Source organism: Esox lucius, chromosome 1 (assembly GCF_011004845.1).
Source record: "Esox lucius isolate fEsoLuc1 chromosome 1, fEsoLuc1.pri, whole genome shotgun sequence".
Taxonomy (NCBI): Eukaryota; Metazoa; Chordata; class Actinopteri; order Esociformes; family Esocidae; genus Esox; species Esox lucius.
In genome coordinates, this window is record NC_047569.1 from 1,385,800 (window position 1) to 1,410,654 (window position 24,855).

A 24,855-nucleotide genomic window follows, 5' to 3' on the forward strand; every position below is an offset into this window, starting at 1 on the left:
TAACACTCTACATAAAAAATGAGTCAGCAACAATAAGACTCCCGATTTTCATATGTTGCCTTCAAAATGAAAGTCTGTGGTGTTTCTGTTGTGTAGGCTACATTTTCAAAGGAAAATCTATGTGGGGGAAATTATAGATGAAACAAATTTCAATAAAACTTTAAATAGTTTAAAGAATATTATACGGTGGAACACAGAAGAAATGGTTAGAGCTTATAAACTGTAGTAGAGAACACGATCTAATATAAAAATACTATTTTGATGTTATTGTATTTTTATTTGCTTGTGCTCATTTTCTTTGGATATTGATTGTGCAATACATCCAACCACACTATGTGTTTACACCAGAGGTGGGGGACTCGAGTCACATGACTTGACTCGAGTCTGACTCATCACAATTTTCAGGACTTGTGACTTGCTTGATTAAAGTGTGAAAATGACTTGACTTTGACTTGAGAACAAGTTACTTGAGACTTGACTTGAAGTGGAAGACTCGACAATGACTTGAACTTATAATAAACAGCAATAAAATTATTTTATATGTTGTGACATCAGCACCAATCAGCGTATGTGCCTTTAACGCTGCACAATTCAAACCGCGCCAAACATGGCAGACAGTAACGTTAGTAGAGCTCCACAAATAGTATCGTTTGGATACAAGGACTTTGAACTGGACCGTGTGAATAAAAAAAAAAAAGATTTGCCAGATGCAAAATATGCAACACAAGAGTATCTGACACGACAACAACAACATCAAATTTAATTCGTCATTTTAAGAACCACAAGGAAAGGTAAGAAAGTAATCTATTTATATTCAGTTTCACTAAGATCTATAACGATTAAGTTACTAATGTAATGAATTAATCTTTTGTTTGTCATAATTTGGCCTTAGTTGCATATTATGTTTGTTTTTTTTTCTTGTTAGAAATGTGACCATTCTCATTACTGAATACGTCTGGTAAACAGATGTAAGGGAATTTGACTATAACAGTGGCATAGCCTGAATTTTAATGTTGATGGACATCTTAAAATGAGCGGGCATGTATATTATTACACGTAGGCTATAATGTCTGTATTAAATGTGCGCATTTTCAAGTGCTTGTGGACTGCGTGTGGAAACTAAAAGGCATTGTGCTTACACCATAACAGTTAACTTTACTGCATGAAAGGCTAACATGGAGGCGCCGATGTGATTACTAGCATCTAAACATTTCGAAGAGGTTTATTTTTTTACTCATACAGACAAGAATAATTACAGCGTAATTACATATTAGGCAGTTTTTCAGTCACAATAATTAGTTTATAAGGTTGTTATTATTAGCCCTAATTACATGGATTGTCTGAATTCCAGTGCAGAATGAGTGTTATTTCTTGATAACAGACCGTTGCCATGAAAAATAGCGCGTTGCTATAGACGCAGCAGGATTCTAACCAGAGACAGAACGGACTATTTTCTTTAGAGGAAGCAATACAATCGTTTTTAAATCAATAAATTCCTTTTGAAATCAATATTTTGTCAAATTATTGATTCATTTGGTAGGTAGCCATGTAATAAGCGGGATATGGTATAGCGAGGCGGTTGTTATAGCAAATACAACCCCTTCAGGATGATTCAAGATCCCTCCGCTTCGTCCCCCCAAAAAATTGTACCGCGGAGGAGAAAAATATTTGATTTTGAAATCGAGGTTCGCACTGAGCGCACGTCAGAAACAGAGGACAATGTGTGTGTGTGTGTGTGTGTGTGTGTGTGTGTGTGTGTGTGTTCATCTCTTTTGTACTGTGACTTGACTTGAAACTTAAAAGGACTCGACTTGACTTGCTTAGGGTGAACCCTTGACTTGACTTGCTTGATTTATCTGAACTATGACTTGAGACTTGATGGTTAAGACTTGAGACTTGCTTGGACTTGACCATGTGTGACTTGTCCCCATCTCTGCTTTACACTGCACCTTAGCCTAGGGCTAAGTCAGTGTAAACACACTGCAGTTTACACTCCCCTTTCACTTAATTTACATTACCTTGTGATGCACACCGTGACAAAGTTGTTCAAGCAAATACCGACAGGGTGGGCAGCTTGATCAATTGATGTCATGAAGTCGTTAATTGAATCGTGGAAGCATAACACTGATCATGTGTCAGTGATGTAGGCTACAGTAACATTATTCGCATGTCAGAGAACGCAACATTCGCAGCTTATCATAGAATGTAAAATGGTATTGTGTTGTATTTGTCCGTTAGCCCAGGGCTTAGGAATACAAGTGTGAATGCTTAGCCCAGGGATGACAAACTCATGTGAACACAGGCTAAGCTAACCTGGGGCCAGTCTTAGACTGGGACAATACAGTATATAAAGGCCTTATTTTCCATCCCCCACTGTAATGTACATTGGATACTTTTTGCCAAAACTCTTCAGCACAGCTGTGAAAGTATTGTACAAATACTCATGAGTGTGTGTACAATTTAAAATATAATTTGCAATCATGGGGCAGTGTGCAACATCTAGCAAAACAATATATTGTTGTCCCTCTTCAACCCCCAATGCCACACACTATACTGTACTTGATATTCATATTGCCTCATCAGTTAGCAGCTAGTGGCTTTTTATTTTTTTTAAATGTATTTTTTAAAAAGAGTCTGGCTAGTTACTCCTTGCAAAATAATTCTGATGACATGAAAATTATAACGGTCTCTTTAGCCATTTTTAATAAGAATTTTAGATATGGTGCTATGATCTCCAGCCTCAGTAGCTAATCTATGCTCAGTAGCTAATTAATCCACTGTGTATTTGTACAATGACTTGCTACTATAGGCAAATATTTAGTGGAATGCAATGTAGCCATGATTATTTCATTAAAAAAATATGACATGCTAATATTAAAGATAAATGCTATCAATGTTAGCTAGCTAGTAACAATAGCTAACAAAAATATTTCACTAACCTCAGTTTAAGCTAGCATTAATCCATTTGAAATCAATTTGGTGACTTGAACATTATAACATACGGTTTAGCTAATAATAACTTGACCATTTAGAGATTCAGAAACGACCATTTAGGTGTCATGCTTTCAAGCCTTGGTAGCTTAATCTATGCTCGTAATTGCTAGAAAAGCTTCAGCAAGCTAGCATTAGTTACTTTAAATCAATCATTCTGGTGACATGAACATTACAACTAATGCTTTAGCTATTAACAATTTGCTTTTGGTAGAGAGGGTGTGGGGTTTACATCTCAGTGTTAAATGAAAACAGAAATTACTAAATTTCTGAGAATGGATTGTTTCTACTATTCCACTTCTGAGGACAAAAATTATAACTTGCACCTTTTAATTGTATGCATGGCAGTTACATTAAAAGGAAATTGGAGTTGGAATTTAACAACACATGGGCTTTATGACCATTCCCTACCAAAGTCAACATATTTTAATAATAAGAATAGGGAGGGTATTTTCCAAAAAAAATTTAATATGGAAGGGTATTGGATTTATTGTTGACACCTGTAAGTCTTTTGATCATCGAAATTAAACGATTCTAAAATCGTTTGTTCAATCATTGATGTTAATGAACATACTTTATTAAACATACCTTTGGAAATTATAATGATTCTGTTCTGACCCCATCCTTATTGTACAACAAGCAAAAGTTAAAATCATTAATAATGGTCTGTGCTGGGGAAGTCTGACAAACTTCCATTCGGTTATTTACCAAGCGATTAGGGCACATTTATTACATTCTGGAAAATTCAAGCAACTTCCTGGTTACATTGTTTGGTGCTTAAGGTGTTGTACTGTTAACATGGATGCTATTGACCAATGAACATTTGAGGGGGCGTGGTTTTGCACGTATACACATCGCCAACAAGGATAATGGTATAATAGTTCTACTTTGTACAAATGTTGACAAGGACCATACGGAAACAATTACTGCAATTGAGGTGGCGCTATTGAGGTTTTTCACATTAGCAAGGTCACCATACTCCGTTTGAGATACAGCCATGAAAAGAGGTAGATAAGTCCATCTCCGCACAAAGAATATATTTGCCAAAGAGACTCAACTTTGTGTTAATGGTTTGGCGGCCATTTTGAATTTGGTTAAAACACTTGAAAAACATGAATCGATCTTCATGTAACTTCATATTTGGCATCTACGGATGATGGTCTTCAAAAGTCATATCAATCAGGCCAGTATGTTGAAAAACATGGCCGCCAATGATAGATTAACATATACAGGGCTGTTGTTTTGCAGATGAATAAACATCTCTTACAAGGATATTGGTATTACAATTCTACTTGGTGCATGTTACCAGAGATGTTATGACCAACTACTACTAAGGATTTTTTTTATGCACCACAGTGCGTGCTATTGAGGTTTCCTACATTTTAAACCTCACCACCCCATTTAAAATAAATCTTGAAAACCGGTGTAGAAGCCCATCTCATCACAAAGAATATATTTGCAATTGGGACCCATTAAGTCAGGGGAAAAAAAAATCTGCAATTCTGACTGTGAGAAATGCTCCAAATGCTACTTCTGTAGCATCAAATGACCAATGTTAAGTGTGAGTACATTTGGTACACATGATCAGGGTTGTGAGTTTATTTTATATAAACTTTGTTTTCCATTTGGCTACATGGGTGAAATAGTTAAAAGGAAAAAACATGTAATATTGTTTACAGTTGGAATGCGTGTCCTATTGGGCAAAAAATACAATCTGGCTCCTAATAGCTTAATGCTGAAACCCACTAAACGCAGATTATTAAATTGGGATAAAATTGTAAATCGGGATAATTTTGGCCAGGATAATCGTGGCATGAAATTCTCATATCGTCCCACCCCACCCCAGTTCATATAATGAAACCGTTATTGATTTTACATACACTAACTAGTGATTAGCATTAATTCAATATTAGGCTGTATCTTTTGAACCATTAAAGCTTCAGACGTGAAACCAACTTTGTTTCACCTGTTCAGGCTATCCCCAGTTCATATAACAAAACCTTTATTGAATTCACTTATGCTAATTAGCATGGTTAGTATTAATTCATTAATGGGCTGTATCTTTTCATCTGTTAAAGCTACAGACATGAAACTGATTCTCATTCAAGAGTTGTGACTGTTTCCATTTAATGTAATGAGAAGTTTGATTTTACATATGCTACTTTGAGTAATTAGCGTGAATTAACTTACGCTGTAGCTACTGAACCGTTCAAGCTACAGACACAAAACCAACTTTGTGTTTTACCAGTTTAGGCTATCCCTCCTTCAATTTAGGAAAAGTTTAGATTTGACATACGCAAATTAGCATACTCAGCGTAAATTAACTACTAGGCTTTAACTTTTGAACAGTACCAGCAACAGACAAAAAACTGACCGTTTCACTAATTTAGGTTAACCCCAGTTCATATAATGAAACAAATGTATTGATTTTATGAATGCTAATTATCGTTAATTAACTATTAGGCTATTTCTTTTGATCCGTTTAAGCTACAGCGACGACACCAATTTTGTTTCACACGTTTAGGCTATCCCTACTTAAAATGTGGAAATGTTTATCGATTTTACTTATGCTAATTTGTGTAATGAGCATTAATTAGCAATTAGGCTCTTGTGAACCATTTGAGCTACAGACACGAAACCAACATTTTTGTTTTAACTGAAATGTATGCCAATGCTAATTTCCTTCACCAACAGTATCTCTTGAAAAAATTTAGACTCCAAGCCATTCAATAGACAAACAAACCATAAATACCTAAACAGCTAGAAAGCACACCACATTTTCTTCAGGAAATATAAAATATAATAATTAAATAAAAAAAAAAAGTGTCCATTGACTAGAATGGTAAAAGTCACATTCTAGACATATCCTCCTAAATGTTTTAAGCTATCAAGTCCAAACCAACAGCAAGATGTTCAGCCGGGCCCAACTCGGGTTGCTTGCATTCAGATTTTTTGATGCTATATTTACTTTTGTAATTGTAAACATTCAAATATTGTATAAATTGACATGTTTCAATGACAGCCAAAGTAAGAGGTTTCAATTCAAAATGTTCATGTGCAAGGAAGCTGCGTAATAGGCAAGTACCAGAATGCAACGGTGTAAATAATTTATCCCTATATTTAATAGAAAATAGTAAATGATCGTGTTTCGCTTGTAAGTTGTCACTTGATCATGATAATGACCTGCATTTGCCTACACATAGGTTCTTTCAATGTTTTGAGATGAGTGTCTTATGCTTACTTTATGATCACGTTAGTTGTGCCGACCTCAAATGATTGCTCGTTCAATCTTGCCCCAAAAAGAGTTGCAGTAGAACTAACATCTAAGTTTCCACGGATCAGTCAGATAAACAACCACATGCCCAAGTTAGTTCACTATCTGGTTAGTCTATCAGGCTAATAGGGAAAATTGTGTAGTGGCAAACAGGCACTTGCAGAGGGAGAAGAGTAGGAAGAGTGAAAGGGTCTACAAAAATGGGGAAGGAGAGTTATATTTTTCAAAGTTACATGGATGTGGTGTCAAACAAAAGAACATAATCTCATCTCATTTCATCTCATCTCTTTAAAACAAAGTTGACTTGTAATTTTTATTTGTTGTTAGTTTGGGCTATATCGGTTTGAAACGTGTGAAATATTTTTTTTTTTTTGGGAATTCTTAGTAATCTACAGCAGCATTCTAGAATTCTGCTATAGATTACAGTTTGGTGTAATTTTCATACAAATCGTCACTATTAGCATGGACATTCTCCTACAGCATCCCCCTCCAACCAGAGCATCAGTTAATCTACTAGGTTGTCAAACTATATAGAAGCCTAAAAAATAGATTTACAGAATTTGTTTTAAATGGCTATTGAATGTGAAAAATAGAACAATGTGTTTGCATTGAAGGTCTCATCATATGAAAAAAAACATATGGACACTTTACAAGGACCGAAACAAATCATATATATATGAACGGCGAATCTTTGCAGGTCTCTCCCAGGCGTTGTAGTGGGGCTATCCAGTTGATTAAAACACCAATTCATAGCTCTAGTCTCTTAGATTACTGGCATATAAGTGACATAACTGAAAAACAGAGGAATTATTAGAAGATAAAACTATATTGCTGGAATTTTGTTTTGTGAATAATTATTTAGCCTAATACATTTGTAGAATATTAATCTTCAGTAAAATAAAGTGAGAAAATTCAGATACAACAGGATGAGAGAGCGATTTAGTTTCTCTTTCCCTCCTAAAATAATGTAGATATACATTTGATTTACATTTGATGAATTAGCCTACACAATAAGCTGAAATGCCTATTGGAAACAGTAACGTGTGATACAGCCCACGGCACTTCGCATTGGTACCCAAGTGCTAATCACCCCTCACTGAATGCATAACTTCAAGGGATGAATGCGCAATGATGAATGATCAGAGCCTTGGTTGAATTTACTTAAAAATGGAATACAAGATTTCCATGACCATTCAAAAGCTTAATTAGGCTATTACAGAAACATAATAAACTATATAGGCTACTTATCAAACATTAGCATTTTTCGATAGGAGATTCAGCATATTCATCTCATCTTCATCTGCTTATCCGTATCGGGTCGTGGGGGCAGCAGCTCCAGCAGGGGACCCCAAACTTCCCTTTCCCGAGCCACATTTGCCAGCTCTGACTGGGGGATCCTGAGGCGTTCCCAGGCCAGTGTCGAAATAATCACTCCACCTGGTCCTGGGCCTACCCCGAGGTCTCCTCCCAGCTGGACGTGCCTGGAACACCTCCCTAGGGAGACGTCCTGGGGGCATCCTTACCTGATGCCCGAACCACCTCAACTGGCTCCTTATGAAAGCAAAGGAGCAGCGGCTCTACTCAGAGTTCCTCACGGATGACTGAGCTTCTCACCCTATCCCTAAGGGAGAAACCAGCCACCCTTCTGAGAAAACCCATTTCAGCTGCTTGTACTCGCGATCTTGTTCTTTCGGTCATAACCCAGCCTTCATGACCATAGGTGAGGGTAGGAACGAAAATTGACCGGTATATCGAGAGCTTTGCCTTCCGGCTCAGCTTTCTTTTCGTCACAACAGTGCGGTAAAGCGAATGCAATACCGCCCCCTGCATTGTCCCCTCACACGCGAACAAGACTCCAAGATACTTGAACTCCTTAACTTGGGGTAACGCCTCATGCCCTACCCGGAGAAGGCACTCCATTGGTTTCCTGCTGAGAACCATGGCCTCAGATTTAGTGGTGCTAATCCTCATCCCTACTGCTTCGCACTCGGCTGCAAACCGGTCCAGTGAGTGCTGAAGGTCACAGACCATTGATGCCATCAGGACCACATCATCCGCAAAAAGCAGCGATTCAGCATATTGTGCAGGTTAATTCATAAAATTTACATCTACAAATTAATTAATCAAAACGAAATACCAAGGACATTGTTTACCAGTCACCAATTCAAAAGGTATTACACCTAACTTTTTTATATTAAGAGAGAAACTATATATCGCACATACATCGTCCACCTTTGAATTCTCTGCTCCTTAAACTGAAGATTAATATCTTACAAATTAGGCTAAATAATAATTCACTAAATTATTTACCACTAAAGTTATGCATTGGTGTCAAAATCAACACAATAGCCCCTCTACAAACCACAGTACCATGCCAATAAGGCAGCGCTGTTTATTAATGGAACGAACAACTACCAAAAACCTGCTCTTAAGTCCCTGCAGCATATCACATGTATTGCAGACAACCCCGCGGCTGCACCAATGAATGTCTGCCTGCTCCGAATAAATTAGGGCACGTTGCCAAATTGAAAAACTATCATGTTGTGAAGAGGGTGAAACCATTCACAGACTACATCCAAGACATTGTCCGTTGAATATGGATACAGAAACCATACAGACATGGCTTGACAACATTAAGTGTCATGTTAACTGCGATTATTAGCAGTGACACATTGCGAAAGACAGTATGTGTAACCATAAATGTATTAACCATTTTGTTTTCATGCTTATGTCACATCAAATAAGCAAGCATGTTCATTAAAAGATAATGATATTCATAGTAGCTAATATTTGGATTACCATTTATTAAAAAGTAATGTGCGGTGCATCATTCTGATGATATATTACACACACACACACACACACACACAGTCCAGGCCTGTAGATATCAGATCAACAGGCCAGACAGGGCCAGTGAGAAAAAAAATAAACAAATAATAATAAAAAGTTAGCGTTGGATCCTGGGGTGGCACAAACTGGCATGTCACCTGGAAGTGCGATCCTTACACTATTTTCCAGAATCCCTGGTGACCTCTTTTTTATATACCTTTGTAATTAGTGGTAACTAATATTGTTAGATAAGTCCTCTATACAGGTCTATAGAACACATCCCCAAACATTGCTCATTCTCTGCAAATTCACTAGTCTACATCCTGGCAGATGGACATGTTGCTCACAAACCAAATCAGCATAGAGACAAGGTAAGTTTTATTGTTATGGTGATATTAACACAAGAGGATAGTTAATTGGATATCTAATAACCCATTTATCAGAAGAGTCCCCTTCCACACTAACCTGATGTCCCAGAACCGCACTCTCTTATCAAAATGGCCACTCATGACACACTGCTCTGTGCATACAATGTCATTACAGCTGGACCCAGCAAACACAGTTTTCATGCCTGAGAGAAAGAAGAAATCAAAATTGACCAAATGCTCAGTCGACAAGAAACCAGTATTAAAAAGTTTTGTTAAAGAGATTTTTTCCGAATTTGCTAGGTATGTGGGTAGACTGCCAGTCATTACACAAATGCCAGTCAGCATTGTTTTGCAAAAGTATATCTGAATTTACCTCAAACTGGACGTAGAAAGTTTTAAAGTCAAGCAATTTTGTTTAGCTGGAAAAAAAAGTATTATTTAGGGAGTGAATCAAGACGGGGATTTATTTAGGGAGTGAATCAAGGAGGATTAAAAAAAAAATTCTAACGCCAGTGGAGGAGTGTACTCTTACAGACTTTGCTGCGCAGGTCCCACAGTTTCAGGGTCCGGTCGTAGCTCCCAGAGACTATGCGAGCATTGTCTAGAAGGAAGCGGGCCGCCAAAACCTTCCCGCTGTGGCCTGTGAGTGTGTGCTGCGGCAAGAGAAAATACTGAACATCACCTTAAATTATGATTACAACCAGATGTTTTGAAGGACCATTTGACACAGGACATGTTCATCAGGGAATACACCAGCCTAATTGTTGTTGCCCAAGTTAAGATGTGACCTCCACTGCAACCAAGTAAGTTGACTAAGAACAACAGCATTTACAATTACTTGGAAAGAAATTAAGTCTTTCAACACTAGGATGACAGATGTTTCTGGCTCAAGTGCAGACTCTATCAACCTTTCGGTTACTGTTCAGATGCTTTAATCACTAGGCTACCCACCGCTACTTTTAAAAATGTAATTTTGTGGCCAGAAAATCGCTAGCCGTTGATTCGAGATAAACATGACTAGGTGGAAAATACATGGGTAAGTGATGGAAAGCAAAAGACAGGTCATGTTTAAGAGCAACAGCATGGTCTCAGTTTAAAAGTTGAGATCAGTGGCCCAGCCCCATACCTCAGCCTGATACACCTTTGTGAATGGCTCTGTTAGATGTCCCTCATCCCTGTGACTCTATGATCTCTTACAGACACAGAATGTGAGGTCATCCTCTTTTGTCGGCAGCTCCCAGGGCCCAGCATTGCACAACTAGAGCATGCTGGGTGCTGGTGCAGCAAGGAGACGGTGGACGGCAGGGGAGGGGAACTGGGTCTCAGACCTTTTACATCACATCATTGACCAATAAGTACGTGGCAGTGATTTTATGCTAATCTCCACCAAAACATATACAATGATCAAAAAATGAAGGGAACACAAATCACTTTGGGTCTCGAAGAACAAAATATATTAAAGATCCAAATCTTTACTGTACATTGAATAATTCGTTGAGAACAAGATGACATACCAGTCAATAGAAACCAAAATCACCAACCAATTGAGGGCTGGATTCAAACTCACCGTAAATCAAAGTAAACAACTGAAATCACAGGCAGTTCCAACCCAATGAGATTCAGTAGTGTGTATAGCCTCCACGGGCCTGTATGCTCTCCCAACTAAGTCTGGACATGCTCCTGATGAGACGGCAGATGGTGTCCTGGGGAGGTGGGAGATCTCCCAGGGCTGAATCAGAGCATCAGTGAGCTCCTGGACAGTCTGTGGCACTACTTGGTGGGGTTGGCTGCACCGATACATAACGTCCCAGAGGTACACAATTGGATTCTGGTCTGGGGAACTTGAGGCCCATAAATGGCATCAATGCCTTCGTCATCCAGGAACTACCTACACTCTGACCACAAGAGGCCGGGCATTGTCCTGCACCAGGAGGAACCCAGGACCCACTGCACCAGAGTAAGGTCTGACGATGGATCTAACAGCAGTCAGGGTACCGTTGGCTAGCACATACGCCTTCACAGACCATCACGACACACCGCCAAACCAGTCGTGCTGGATGATGTTGCAGGCAGCATAACGTTTACTACGGCATCTCCAGACTCTTTCACATCTGAAATGTGCTCAGTGTTAGGCTGCTCTTGATTGTGAAGAGAACAAGGTGCCAATTGACCTGCCAATTCTGATGTTCTCTGGCAAACACTAATCAAGCCGCAAGGAGCAGGGCTGTGGGCACAGGTCACACTGGAGGACGTTGGGCCCTCATGCCTACCTCGTGAAGTCTGTTTCTGACAGTTTGGTCAGAAACATGCACACCAGTAGCCCGCTGGAGGTCATTTTGTAGGGCTGTAGCAGCGCTCATCATGGATCAAATACCCGTCTTACTGCTGGGTTGAAAGCCCTTCTATGGCCCTGTCTAGCTCTCCTCGTGTAATGGCCCATCCTCCTGGTATCTCCTCTATGCTCTTGAGACTGTACTGGGAGACACAGCAAACCTTCTGGCGACGGCACATATGTATGCGGCATCCTGGAGGAGCTAGACTGCCTGTGCAATCTAAATGGGCTGCAGGTACCGCTTCTTGCTACCAGTAGTGAAAAGGGACACTAGAAAAACCCAAAACTGGAGAAGAATCAGTCAGGATGGATAAGGAGACAGCAGTTCCCTTTTTGCCACTGATTCACAATTGCTTATGCTTCCTAACTGGACATATTGATATCCCTGAAGTTTTATTGACTTGGTGTTATACTGTGATGACTACATGTTCCCTTTATTTTGAGCAGAGTAGTATGAATTATATACAGAAAGGGACAGACACATGCTGACCACACAGCCTGGCTATGGAAACCACAGACCACTGCAACCAATACAGACCATCATTTGTTAGTTTGTGTCAAAATGATTATCCTGGATTAATTAACTTCGATGCGATAGGAATTACATATTTGGAATGTGTGATGGGCTGTTCTTAGGCACACTTACCCGTAATCTGAAGTCATCCACAGTCCAGATCCTGCTGGCAAAATCATTGGATGCCGCCAGCAAGTAAGAGCCCTAAAACACACACGTATAGATAAAACAGGGAAGAGGAAGCACATCATGCAGCCAGGCTGGTCCGCATTAAAATCAAACAATAGAAAAAGAAACCGTTGAAAGTATTTTTTTGAAAATTGTACAGTCGAAGTTCAGGTTGGGCAAGTAATAAAAGACAAAAATGTAAGGCAAGCATCCACAAGAAAAAGCACTAGCGATGCAAGAAGGGGGGGGGGGGGGCAGGCTGCAGGGGTATTTAAGCAGACCTTGTACTGTTTATGACCTGAACAGGAAAAGTAGAGGCTGTACCAGAAAGGGCACGGTATTCCCTGTATAGTGGAGGAAGACATTTTAGATACAGTCAAGGTGAAGCGCGGTGACACTCACTGCACTGTCGAACTCAATACTGGTGATCCCAGCGTTACTGCCAGTCAGAGCCCCCTTTGGCTCACAGCGACCTGCACACAAAAGAAAACGTGTTCATTACCACACATTTTGCACAAGGAAAATGAACTGTACATTAGCTTACATTCTAGAAATTTATCCAGAGCAATTCAAAAAGCACAAATTTTACTTTACCCCACAACCCAGGAAAGACAGCTACAATCCTATATTACTGACATAACACAGATCGGTTCAATTTCCAAGCTTTACATTTGTTTTATTTAGCTGGTTAAGATTTTGTTTTCATCTTCCTAATCATACTGCTTTCACAAAGGTCTCAGCTTGAAAACTTGAAATCATCGGCCTATCACAATCCCAGCCCATAAGACTCCTTGGTGATTGGTCATGTTGGATGTCCATCTTCCCTGTGACGCCAAAGTCTCTTAGAACACAGGATGTGAGGTCATCCACCATGTCAGTAGCCCCTGAGACCAACAATGCGTGACTAGAGCATGCTGGGAGTAGAGCAGGAGCTGCCGGGAGCAGGCAGGACAATGGGAAAGGACTTGGGCGATCAGACCGTTCACTTCTCATCACAGACCTTCAAGCTTACAGTGAACTACTATAAAATGGTGTCTTCCTGAGAAAATCCCCAATCCACATCAGCAATTACACCAGGGAATTGATCAGGGAAAGCATTTGAAGCAGGGCCACAGAGTGAAGACACTTACCGGAGACCACCTCCCAGAGTTTCACCCTGCGGTCCATCCCACCCGTAGCCAAGAGTCGGGAGCCTGGGCTGAACCGCACTGCGTTTACCTCTCCATCATGGGCTTCCTGATCAGAACGTCACAGAGTGAGAGATATTTGGGGACCAAGTAGATGGCCACAATAGTCTTGCATATGAAAGCAGATACATGAGGGCAAACAGAACAACCACTGTCCAGTTCCTAATATCAAGTGTGAACACCTTAAATATGCAAAAGGATAGAGAAAATGCAAAAGCTGTTTGGTGGTTAACTGCTTAGCAAACCCAGGAATGGCATTTAAGTATTATTTCTCGCCAGCAGTTTTGTCAGCTTAAGGTCTCAGCTTGAAAACTTGAGATCATCTACCCATCCCAATCGCACTTCCTGATACTCCTTGGAGACTGGTCATGTCGGACGTCCCTCATTTGTGACACTGTCTTTCGGGACACAGGATATGAGGTCATCCTCTCTGTCAGCAGCCCTGTGGGGCCAACAATGCACAACTAGAGCATGCTGGGAGAGGAGCAGGAGCTGCTGGGAGCTGACAGGAATATGTGAATGGATTTGGGCAATCAGACCTTTTACTTCTCATCATTGACCTTCAACACTTATTCTTAAGAGCGTGTGCGTGCACGTGGTTGTGTAAGAGAGCTCCCCTGATCTCACATGCCATGACGAATGTAGGAGATACTCACAAACACATGGAGGGCCGTGGCAGGAACACGAACATCGGCACATACTCCAGAGGGCGTCTCCGTGCATTCAGGGGAGCTGCCATACGAATTCCCGGGACGACGCCTGTCAGCAGAGAAGACATCATTTGAAAGTCAGACACCACTGGGCACATTTGAGATTGCCTTGCACTGCGGGCAGCCTGGATAGAACTGCTGAGCTACAAATGACCATGCATCAAAAAAGTACTTCATCCAAAATTACTTCAGGACCCTCTTCCTGGTAGACAAGCAATACTGCATCTTACCTCTCTCAAACATGCAGATTTAGATACACATTACACACAGTGAAGTCAAAATATTGTCCTGTGTAAAACGGTTGTGAACACAACTAGCAGCGGTCCCAGGGAAGCCCATGCAATGGTCAAAATGGAATAGAAGTACAAATGCATGTCAAAACATTTGAAAATTGTGGGAAGTTGTCGTCGTCCCCCCCCATAATTCTAATAAAAAAGTGACACCATTATATATTCTAGATTCATTACACAAAGCAAAACATTTCAAGCCTTTTTTGTTTCAATCTTGATTTCCATGAGCTGTATCTCAAAATATTAGAATAAAAAAGGTATAATATCAATGACATTTATTTAAAGCCCTTTTAAAAACAGCAGTTGTCACAAAGTGCTTTTACAGAAACACCCAGCCTTAAACCCAAAGGCGCAAACAGCAGTATTGAATTTCAAAAAAGTCAACAGCTAATTAACTCAAAACACCTGCAAAACTGTTAATTTTTCACTCAATACTTAGTTGGGGCTCCTTTTGCACAAATTACTGCATCAATGCGGTGTGGCATATAGGCAATTATTGTTATGGAAGCCTAGACTGCTTTGATAGCGGCCTTCAGCTCATCTGAAGTTGGGTATGGTGCATCTCATTTTCAGGTGAATGGGCTGACCAATCAAGCACAGTAATACCAAGGTCAGCAAACCAGTTACCAGTCGTTTTGGCACTGTGGGCAGGTGCCAAGTCCTGCTGGAAAAGGAAATCAGCATCTCCATAAAGCTTGCCAGCAGATGGAAGCATGAAGTGCTCTAAAATCTCCTGGTCGATGGCTGCATTGACTGTGGACCTGATAAACACAGTGGACCAAAACCAGTTGATGACATGGCACCCCAAATCACTGATTGTGGAAACTTCACAGTGGACCTCAAACAACTCAGATTCTATGCCTCTCCACTCTTCCTCCAGACTCTGGGACCTTGATTTCCAAAAGAAATGCAAAATGTAGTCACCTGAAGAGAGAACTTTGGACCACTGAGCAACAGTCCAGTTCTTTTTGTCCTTCACCCAGGTAAGATGCTTCCGATGTCTCAGGAGTGGCTTGACACGGGCAATGTGACACTTATAGCCCATATCCTGGACACATCCGTGCATTGTGGCTTTTGATGCATGGACTTCAGCCTCAGTCAAATCCTTGTGAAGCTCCCAAGTTCTTGAATCAGCTTTGATTGACAATCCTCTCAAGACTGTGGTCATCCCTGTTGCTTGTTTTAGATTAGATTCAACTTTGTTGTTACTGAACAGTACAACGAAATGCAGTTAGCATGTAAACAGAAGCGCAAATAGAGGGCAGATAATTTACAAGTATATGTATATTACCAGTGGAATATGTAGATGAGCAACACGTAATGTGCAATAAGAAATAGAGGAGGGCAGACATTTTACAAGTATTAGGTATAGTGTAACAACTGGAATAATAGTAGTTTGGGTACAAATGGCAATCGACATGTGCAAACAAGGCAAATGGAGTGATGTACAGTGAGGGAAAAGAGTATTTGATGCCCTGCTGATTTTCTGTTTGCCCACTGAAAAAAAGGATCAGTCTACAATTTTAATTGTAGGTTTATTTGAACAGTGAGAGAAAAAAAAATATCCTATAAATTGATTTGCATTTAAATGAGTGAAATAAGTATTTGGACCCCTCTGCAAAACATGACATGGTACTAGGTGGCAAAACCCTTGTTGGCAATCAGAGGTCAGACGTTTCTTGTAATTGGCCACCAGGTTTGCACACATCTCAGGAGGGATTTTGTCCCACTCCTCTTGCAGATCTTCTCCAAGGCATTAAGGTTGAGGCTGACGTTTGGCAACTTGAACCTTCAGCTGGCTCCACAGATTGTGTGATTTAAGTCTGGAGACTGGCTATGCCATTCCAGAACCTTAAAGTGCTTCTTCTTGAGCCACTCCTTTGTTGCCTTGGCCGTGTGCTTTGGGTCATCGTCATGCTGGAACACCTATCCACGACCCATTTTCAACACTCTGGCTGAGGGAAGGAGGTTCTCACCCAAGAGAAGGCCCCATCCATGGTCCCTTTGATGCAGTGAAGTTGTCCTGACCCCTTAGCAGAAAAACCTCCAAAAGCATAATGTTTCCACCTCCATGTTTGACGGTGAGGATGGTTTTCTTGGGGTCATTGGCATCAACTCAACTTGCTGTGTTTGGAGGAGGAATGCTGCCTAAGAACCCATCCCAGCCTTGTGTAGGCCTACAATCTTGTCCCTGACATCCCTGGACAGCTCTTTGGTCATGGCCATGGTGGAGAGTTTGGAATCTGATTGCTTCTGTGGAGAGGTGTCTTTTATACAGGTAACAAACAGATTAGGAGCTCTCCCTTTAAGAGGAGCACTATTAATCTCAGCTTGTTACCTGTATAAAAGACACCTAGGAGCCTTTCTGATTGAGAGGGGATCAAATACTTATTTCACTCATTCAAATGCTAATCAATTCATAACATTGTTGACATGCATTTTCTCTGGATTTTTGATGTTGTTCTTCTGTCTTTAACTGTTCAAATAAACCTACCATTAAAATTATAGACTGATCATTTCTTTGTCAGTGGGCAAATGTACAAAATCAGCAGGGGACCAAATACTACTACTACCCCCCCCCCCCCCCAATGTCAATGAGTGTCTTCTTGACCACTGTCAAGTCAGCAGTCTTCCCCATGATTGTGGTTGTGAACTAGACTGAAGGCTCAGGGAGTACATTAGCCGATTTGAGTTCTTCTCAGGTCAACATTCCTGTATTGTAAACATTTTATTCTAATATTTAGAGATTTTTATTTCCATGAGCTGTAAGCTGTAATCATCATGACTGAAACAAAAAAGGCTTGAAATGTTTCACTTTGTGTAAAGAATCTAGAATATGAAGGTGTCAGGACAAAAATGAACTTCATGATATTCACATTTGTTGAGATGCACCTGTATTTAGGGTAAACTTGTCAGTAAGCAGAAGGAAGACCGATTGGAAAGATACAAAATCAGATTTCAGTACCGGTCAAAATATAAAGCAAGTGTGGTATAGCTGCAAAAGCTCACAAGACGACAATGCGACATGCAGAAGCCACTCACAATTAATCTGCACATCATCTCAGTTTTTGCACTAACAGAAAATGTATCAATAGTTCCCAGGGAGCTTGACGCCATACAGAAAATTTCAGCCAACAAATTAGGCTACATATTACAGAGCAGGGCTATCAAATGGGCTGCCACATAGCCCAAATCAGGGCAGTAATCTCTGTTGTGCAGATGTCATTTCAAGTATCCCAAAAAAATACATTATCCTTGCATAATCACCTAACAAAATGTATCTCAGCAGATGAGAAACTAATGACACTTCAAGCTAGACATTGAGTGGAAAAGGTTTATGGTAGCCATAACGAAGTCCATAGTGACACCCATGAATTTAGCATGCAGGTGAATCTCGTGCAACAATTAACTGTGGTGAACAAGCAAATAAGCAACCAGAAAGACGGGCCCTCTCCATATCAGCCCCCAGACAGGAATCAAATTTTAAATTACATGTTGAACAAGGACTCATTTTGGCATGAGGACATTTTTTTGTAGTCACTTCCTATTATTTCACCAAACAAACATTTATCATTTTGTTAAAAGTGCAGAATCTGTCCCGCAGGTCACAGCGTAATAGCCCTGCGCTATTGTCAAGAGTTAGTAACAAGCAAAATAAAAACCTTTCCTACAAAGTGCGCCTACATGCTGCCCTCCCAGGCGACAAGGGTTTTAGTAGTACTAAGATGACCAGCTCAGTGGTCAGGATGACCAGCATCGGCCAAGGAGGGACGAGGAATTGTCAGCTGGGATTTCCGGATCTCATCACACGCTCAATTCTACCTCAAGCAAGTTAGGGCGTCTGCAAAAATCAAACTTAGGTAGTCAGTTGAGTAAGCGTTGGTTGAAGTGTAGAATGGAACAATGCAGATTTCCTCTACACTAATGCCTAGGACAAAGGCTTGTCAGGATCGTCAACACCCAAATCCATGGAGAGTTGGCAGGGCTGTACATACGCTCAACACAATCCTAACGGTCAATAGTTAAGTGCTACGGTCATCCTAGATTTGTTCTGCAATTATCCCATGTGGGAGACTAATAACCTGACGATACATTTTCATTTGTTTCCACTTGGAAGCCAAACAAAAGTGTCATCATTTGGGATAATTATTCAGGGAATTCACCAAAATGCCTTTAAACACAGGTCCACAAGACACACTGGCGCACACACGTTAGCCCTGCAGACACCACAGTGGGGTTTCACCTGGAGTCTGGAGGGAGGACGAGTCCGGGCTGCACAGACTCAGACACGCTGCAGACGGACAGAAAGAATCCATAAACTGGATGGACAAGCCCGCCGGGAGGAGCCACATGGGACCACAGTTACAGAAAAATGTTTGAAAATGTTATGCAACACCAAACAAGCCGGTCCCGGGGTGTGTTCATGAACATCCGCCACATCACAGCATTCGCTAGAAAGCGCAAAATAGTTAAATTCAGGTAAGCTGTTTGGAGCCAGAGACAACATGAACACAGCAGTTTATTCCATCCCAGTTTGTCTGTTCTTTTGTGTGATGCCTTGAGAACACAACCCAGGACAGACCACTAGACAGACACCCACTGAGCAAGAGACATATGCCATAGCACAGCAGAGAATGCGTACATACCCAAATATGTTTGAGATTGAGCCCAATAGGCTGCTTTGAGGAGACTGTCCAGAGACACGTTTACTAAGAGAAGGGGGGGGGAGAGAACAATAAAAGTGTAGTCAAAACCAAAAAGAGCTTTTCAGGTACTTTTGTGCAGCCTAAAATGATATGCTGACTGGCAAATATTTCAACAAGCCTTACAGATGACAAAGTCGAGCCAATTTCATATTAAGACTGGCTCTCTAAAACAGAGGTAGTTTTTAGACAGTGTGTTGTAGTCTGACATGCTCTCACCTGGGGGTGCGGCTGAGTGGTCGGTTGGGAGAGGTCTCTCCAGTGCCCTTACCAGAATCTTCAGCTAGAACCTCAATGTCATCATCCCTGATAGGACAGAAATCATAACCATTACCTACAGGGTTTCTAATGTACTTGTGAGATGGGCATCGAAAAAATCATGGATATACAACAGAGTTTTACTCATCATCAGGGCAATGTGCTTAGGGAAGACTTATGATTTCAATGTTAAACTGTACTCACGGGTCCAAGGGAAGAGGCTCCTTCGCAGCCTCTGCAAGCTCTTTCTGAAGCTTTGCCTGCCTGCGTCTTGAATGATCACATGAAATGGAAAGTAAAAAAGTATCCATTACTAACCAGCAGAAAACTGCAGCCAAACACATTCATACAGTACAGATACCTGCAAAAATAATCAAAACTACATGGATCCCTTGAAATCCTGATTCAAAAAGACTAAATTACAACCGCCAGCATTAATGAAACTTACTATACATTTCCTTGACATTCTAGGTCAGGGTTCGGCAAAAGTGCATTAAATTGTTGCTTGCTTGACCCACCTCAAATAGCGGTCGGGAAATGCGTGGTATGAAAAAACGGTATGTTTGCGAACAGTGGCAACTTCAGTGCAAACACACACCGGTTTTGCATTAACAAAACTATGTAGGATGAAGGCACACTTGTCTTCTCACTCATCTTTGAACACCATATTTTTGCTGTCAACATTCCTCTTTAGATACTTTCATAGTGCCATTTTGTGCATAGAGCTAGCTTAAATGTTTAGCTCTGCACAACATAATAGCATAGCCAACAATTAAAAAAAAAATGCAATGTGAGGATGCAAAGGAATAATTCTGAGTGTAAAAGGCCACGTCAAATAATTATTACAAAAAGTTAGGCTCTGATGTGTAACAAAGAAGCAAATAAAAATAATAAACATTGACAACATGGAAAGAGGAATTATAAATAAAAGCATGACTCAAGCTCTTCAGTTATTTTTTATCCATTACGCATTTCCCACATGTCTTAGAAAGGGTTAGGCCTACGAGTCAGTAGTACAGATAGTTGTCGATTTACAACTGGAATACGTTCGGACCTACCAGTCGGAAGACAATTTGTTCGCAAATCGGCCGAGGAATAATAACTTAGTATATTCAAGACCCCCGTAGCCATATATGCATTTCCTCTTATAACACTTGCTTGCGGCAGTAACTATTATACGTCCAGCCTCCTACCTGGTACCATGCTAGCTGGCATACGACAACATTCTTTTTCACTTCAGTTGCGGACGGTCGTAAGTCCACACGGACGTAAGCTGCGTATGTTGTAAGTCAACGACTAACTGTCCTGGATTAATTAATCCAGCACAAACCCAGACTCCTTCACAGAACTGTGGCTTTTTGTTTCTGACTGTCCTACAGGATTTAACCACAAGGTATCCACAGCTGACTAAGCAGTTACAAAAGACGCTAACAGTCAGTAACAGGCAATCCTAGATGTATTTTTCAAAAATGTCTAAAAATACCCTTTGACTATGTTCTGACCCACCATCCAGTGACTGAAGAAAATTCAGTCCGATGCCAAACCTACTTGCCGACCCCGGTTCTAGGTTTTGGCATCATGACATACTTGCAGTCTTTCTCGTTCTCCGCATTGAGCTTGTTGGCCTCCTGAGATTTCTCTGCCATCCAACGCGACACCAGCTCCTGGTTGTCGTCCGTGGTGCGCCGCAGCTTCTCCTCGAGGGCGCCGAAGGTTATCTGCAGGGCGTCATACTCGTCCTTCAGAGTCTGGTTGGCCTGTTCCAGGTCCTGCAGTTTGCCTCGCAGCTCCCGGCACTCTCCCTCCAGCTCTGCAATCTGCCGCTGGTACTCCTCCATCCTAGCAGATGCAATTACAATACAAATCAGGAATAAAAGAGGGAGGACAGGTAGATAGACTGCAAATGACCCAGACCAAGGAAATAAAATGGTTAGAAACCCCTGATCAATGAGAACATTACATCTCCACAGAGACCAAGATTGAGGACTGACATCAGTGCTTAACAATATAGCTGGAGTGTTGGAACACAGACCACGACGGACGCATAAGACAGTGGAAGACTCACTTGGCCTCATTGCTCTGAATCTCCTTGTCCTTCTGCTGTATCTGGTGGTTCAACTCAATCACACTCTGGGCCAGCTAAAGGAAAGCATGAGAGCGAGGAGACAAGAATATTGAGTCAACATCTACCATCGGTGACAAGACAACCAAACAAAAGAATAAACAATGTGACTCTACCTTGAATCAAGGTGTTTATCCAACTGACCTCATCCTAGACATTTTAAAGGCATATTTGAACTGAAGTAACCGCTTTAAGAAAGCTGTTTAGACATTTGCACTACTGGTTAGATGCTAACAGCATTTCATTGTACTGCTTGAAGTTAAATCTAACCTAAATCCAAACTTGACTTATGTTGCCTTTTAAAAACACAATTGTGACAATTCCAGCCAACCACAGGGTAAACTAACCTTTACCATGTCATGATTTTGAATAATCATGACAATTTATAATTTTCAGCCATCTGTTTGGAGACAGTTAAGCCTTTGATTCGGTCTGTCCCACTCATACCCCATCACAACAGTTTTCAATCGGTGGTGTATTCACTAGGATTATAAAACCAGAAGTAACCAAGCTGAAACTAATACAAATGCATACTCTTGAATGTTTTACTCAAGTTCACCACAAATGCACCCCAGTGCTCATATGCAAGAGGAAACTCAGTTCTCTGAACAATCTAGAGTTGACCTGGCATGCAAAAAGTAGTGATTCACTTAAGGAACAGCTGGCATAAACCTTGCTTTCAAAAGTAAATACACTGCTCAAAAAATTAAGGGAACATGTAATCATAGGCATTTGTGAATCAATGTCACCTGTTCTGGTGCAAATGAAAATGACCGCAGCTGCACTGGAGAGACACCAGCAAGACAACCCCGAAGGAGGGATTGGTTTTGCAGGCGGTGGCCACAGACAATAGCACTTTCCTTAAACTTCCTGACTGATTCTACTCTACAGTGGGGAGAACAAGCATTTGATAACCAGCAAAATCGGCAGTGTTTCCCACTTACAAAGCATGTAGAAGTCAAATTTTTCATAGGTACTCTTCAACAATGCGTGACAGAATCTAAAAATCCAACAAAAATCCAGAAAAATCACATTAATTACTTAAAAATCATACAATTTGCATTTTATTGCATGACATAAGTATTTGATACATTAGAAAAGCAGAAGTTAATATTTGGTACAGAAACCTGTGTTTGCAAATACAGAGATAATATGTTTCCTGTAGTTCTTGACCAGGTTTGCACTCACTGCAGCAGGGATTTTGGCCCACTCCTCCATACAGACCTTCTCTAGATCCTTCAGGTTGCGGGGCTGTCGCTGGGCAACACAGACTTTCAGCTCCCTCCAAAGATTTTCTATTGGGTTCAGGTCTGGAGACTGGCTAGGCCACTCCAGGACCTTGAGATGCTTCTTATGGAGCCACTCCTTAGTTGCCATGGTTGTGTGTTGCGGGTCGTTGTCATGCTGGAAGACCCAACCACAACCCATCTTCAAATGCTCTTACTGAGGGAAGGAGGTTGTTTGCCAAGATCTCACGATACATGGCCTCATCCATCCTCCCCTCAATACGGTGCAGTCGTCCTGTCCCCTTTGCAGAAAAGCATCCCCAAAGAATGTTGTTTCCACCTCCATGCTTCACGGTTGGGATGGTGTTCTTGGCGTGATCAGATCACATGACCTTCTCCCATTCCTCATCTGGATCAACCAGATGGTCATTGGCAAACTTCAGATGGGCCTGGACATGTGCTGGCTTGAGCAGGGGGACCTAGTGTGTACTGCAGGATTTAAATCCATGACGGGGTAGGGTGTTACTAATGGTTTTCTTTGAGACTGTTTTCCAAGCTTTCTTCAGGTCATTGACCAGGTCCTGCCGTGTAGTTCTGGGCTGATCCCTCACCTTCCTCATGACCATTGATGCCCCACGAGGTGAGATCTTGCATGGAGCCCAAGACCGAGGGAGATTGGAAGAGGTTCAAGGTGATGGTCATTTTCTAATAATTGCACCAACAGTTGTTGCTTTCTCAACAGGCTGCTCGCCTGTTGTCCTGTAGCCCATCACAGCCTTGTGCAAGTCTGCAATTTTATCCCTGATGTCCTTACACAGCTCTCTGGTCTTGGCCATTGTGGAGAGGTTGGAGTCTGTTTGATTGAGTGTGTGGACAGGTCTTTTATACAGGTAACGAGTTTAAACAGGTGCAGTTAATACAGGTAATGAATGGAAAACAGGAGGGCTTCTTAAAGCAAAACTAACAGGTCTGTGAGAGCAGGAATTCTTACTGGTTGGGAGGTGATCAAATACCTATGTCATGCAATAAAATGCATTTTAATTAATAAAAAATCATACAATGTGATTTTCTGGATTTTTGTTTTAGATTCCGTCTCTCACAGTTGAAGTGTACCTATGATAAAAGACCTCTACATGCTTTGTAAGTAGGAAAACCTGCAAAATCACCAGTGTATCAAATACTTGTTCTCCCCACTGTTGTGTATTTTGCTAGTGTCCTTGTCACAACTGGTAGCATGACTCAGTACCTGCAGCCCATTCATGTTGCACAGGCAGTCCAGCTCCTCCAGGACGGCACATCCATCGTGCCGTCACAAGAAGGTTTGTTGTGTCTCCCAGTGCATTCTCAATAGCATGGAGGAGATACCAGGAGACGGGCCGTTACACAAGGAGTGCTGGACTGGGCCGTAGAAGGACATCTATCCAGCAGCAGGACCGGTATCTTCTCTTTTGACTGAGGAACACAGCCGGATCCCTATAAATTGACCTCCTGGGGGCTACCAGTGTGCATGTTTCTGACCAAACTGAGAAACAGACTCCACATGGGTGGCATGAGGGCCCGACGTCCTCTAGGGGAACCCGTGCTCACAGCCCATCAACTGATTGGCATTCGCCAGAGAACACCAGAATTGGCAGGTCTGCCATTGGCACCCAGTTCTCTTCACAGATGAGAGCAGGTTCACACAGAGCACGTGACAGACATGAGTCTGGAGACACCATGGTGAACTTATGCTGCCTGCAGCAACATCAAGCACAACTGCTTTGGCGGTGGGTCAGTAATGGTTTGAAGTGGCATATCCTTGGAGGGTCGCACAGACCTCCACGTGGTAGCCAACGGTACATTGACTGCTGTTTGGTACCGGGATGAAATCCTCAGACCTTCCA

At 41.4% G+C, this 24,855-nt stretch overlaps 1 protein-coding gene and 3 non-coding genes across 7 annotated transcripts in view; all 4 read right to left on the reverse strand.

Moving 5' to 3' along the window:
* atg16l1 (ATG16 autophagy related 16-like 1 (S. cerevisiae)) overlaps positions 1–24,855 on the reverse strand; it is a 41,822-nt gene that overhangs the window by 14,422 nt on the left and 2,545 nt on the right. For 3 of the 4 annotated variants that reach the window (XR_004574639.1, XM_013132771.3, XM_010903355.3), the window contains 12 exons: positions 21,690–21,763; positions 21,212–21,463; positions 19,829–19,894; positions 19,586–19,672; positions 19,310–19,372; positions 18,907–18,954; positions 14,320–14,422; positions 13,607–13,712; positions 12,879–12,949; positions 12,441–12,512; positions 9,995–10,115; positions 9,560–9,665 (listed from right to left, as the gene is read on the reverse strand). Coding sequence is in view for 3 of the 4 variants with exons in the window: in XM_013132771.3 (XP_012988225.2) it covers positions 9,560–9,665; positions 9,995–10,115; positions 12,441–12,512; positions 12,879–12,949; positions 13,607–13,712; positions 14,320–14,422; positions 18,907–18,954; positions 19,310–19,372; positions 19,586–19,672; positions 19,829–19,894; positions 21,212–21,463; positions 21,690–21,763 (1,169 nt within the window). In the remaining variant the exon portion in view is untranslated. The remainder of the gene's footprint in view (positions 1–9,559; positions 9,666–9,994; positions 10,116–12,440; positions 12,513–12,878; positions 12,950–13,606; positions 13,713–14,319; positions 14,423–18,906; positions 18,955–19,309; positions 19,373–19,585; positions 19,673–19,828; positions 19,895–21,211; positions 21,464–21,689; positions 21,764–24,855) is intronic. The other variant, XM_010903356.3, reaches the window with a different exon arrangement.
* LOC114840016 lies at positions 10,547–10,812 on the reverse strand. The gene has a single exon (XR_003782347.1).
* Positions 13,209–13,477, reverse strand: LOC114840015. The gene has a single exon (XR_003782346.2).
* On the reverse strand, positions 13,960–14,224 carry LOC114840014. Its single transcript, XR_003782345.1, has one exon.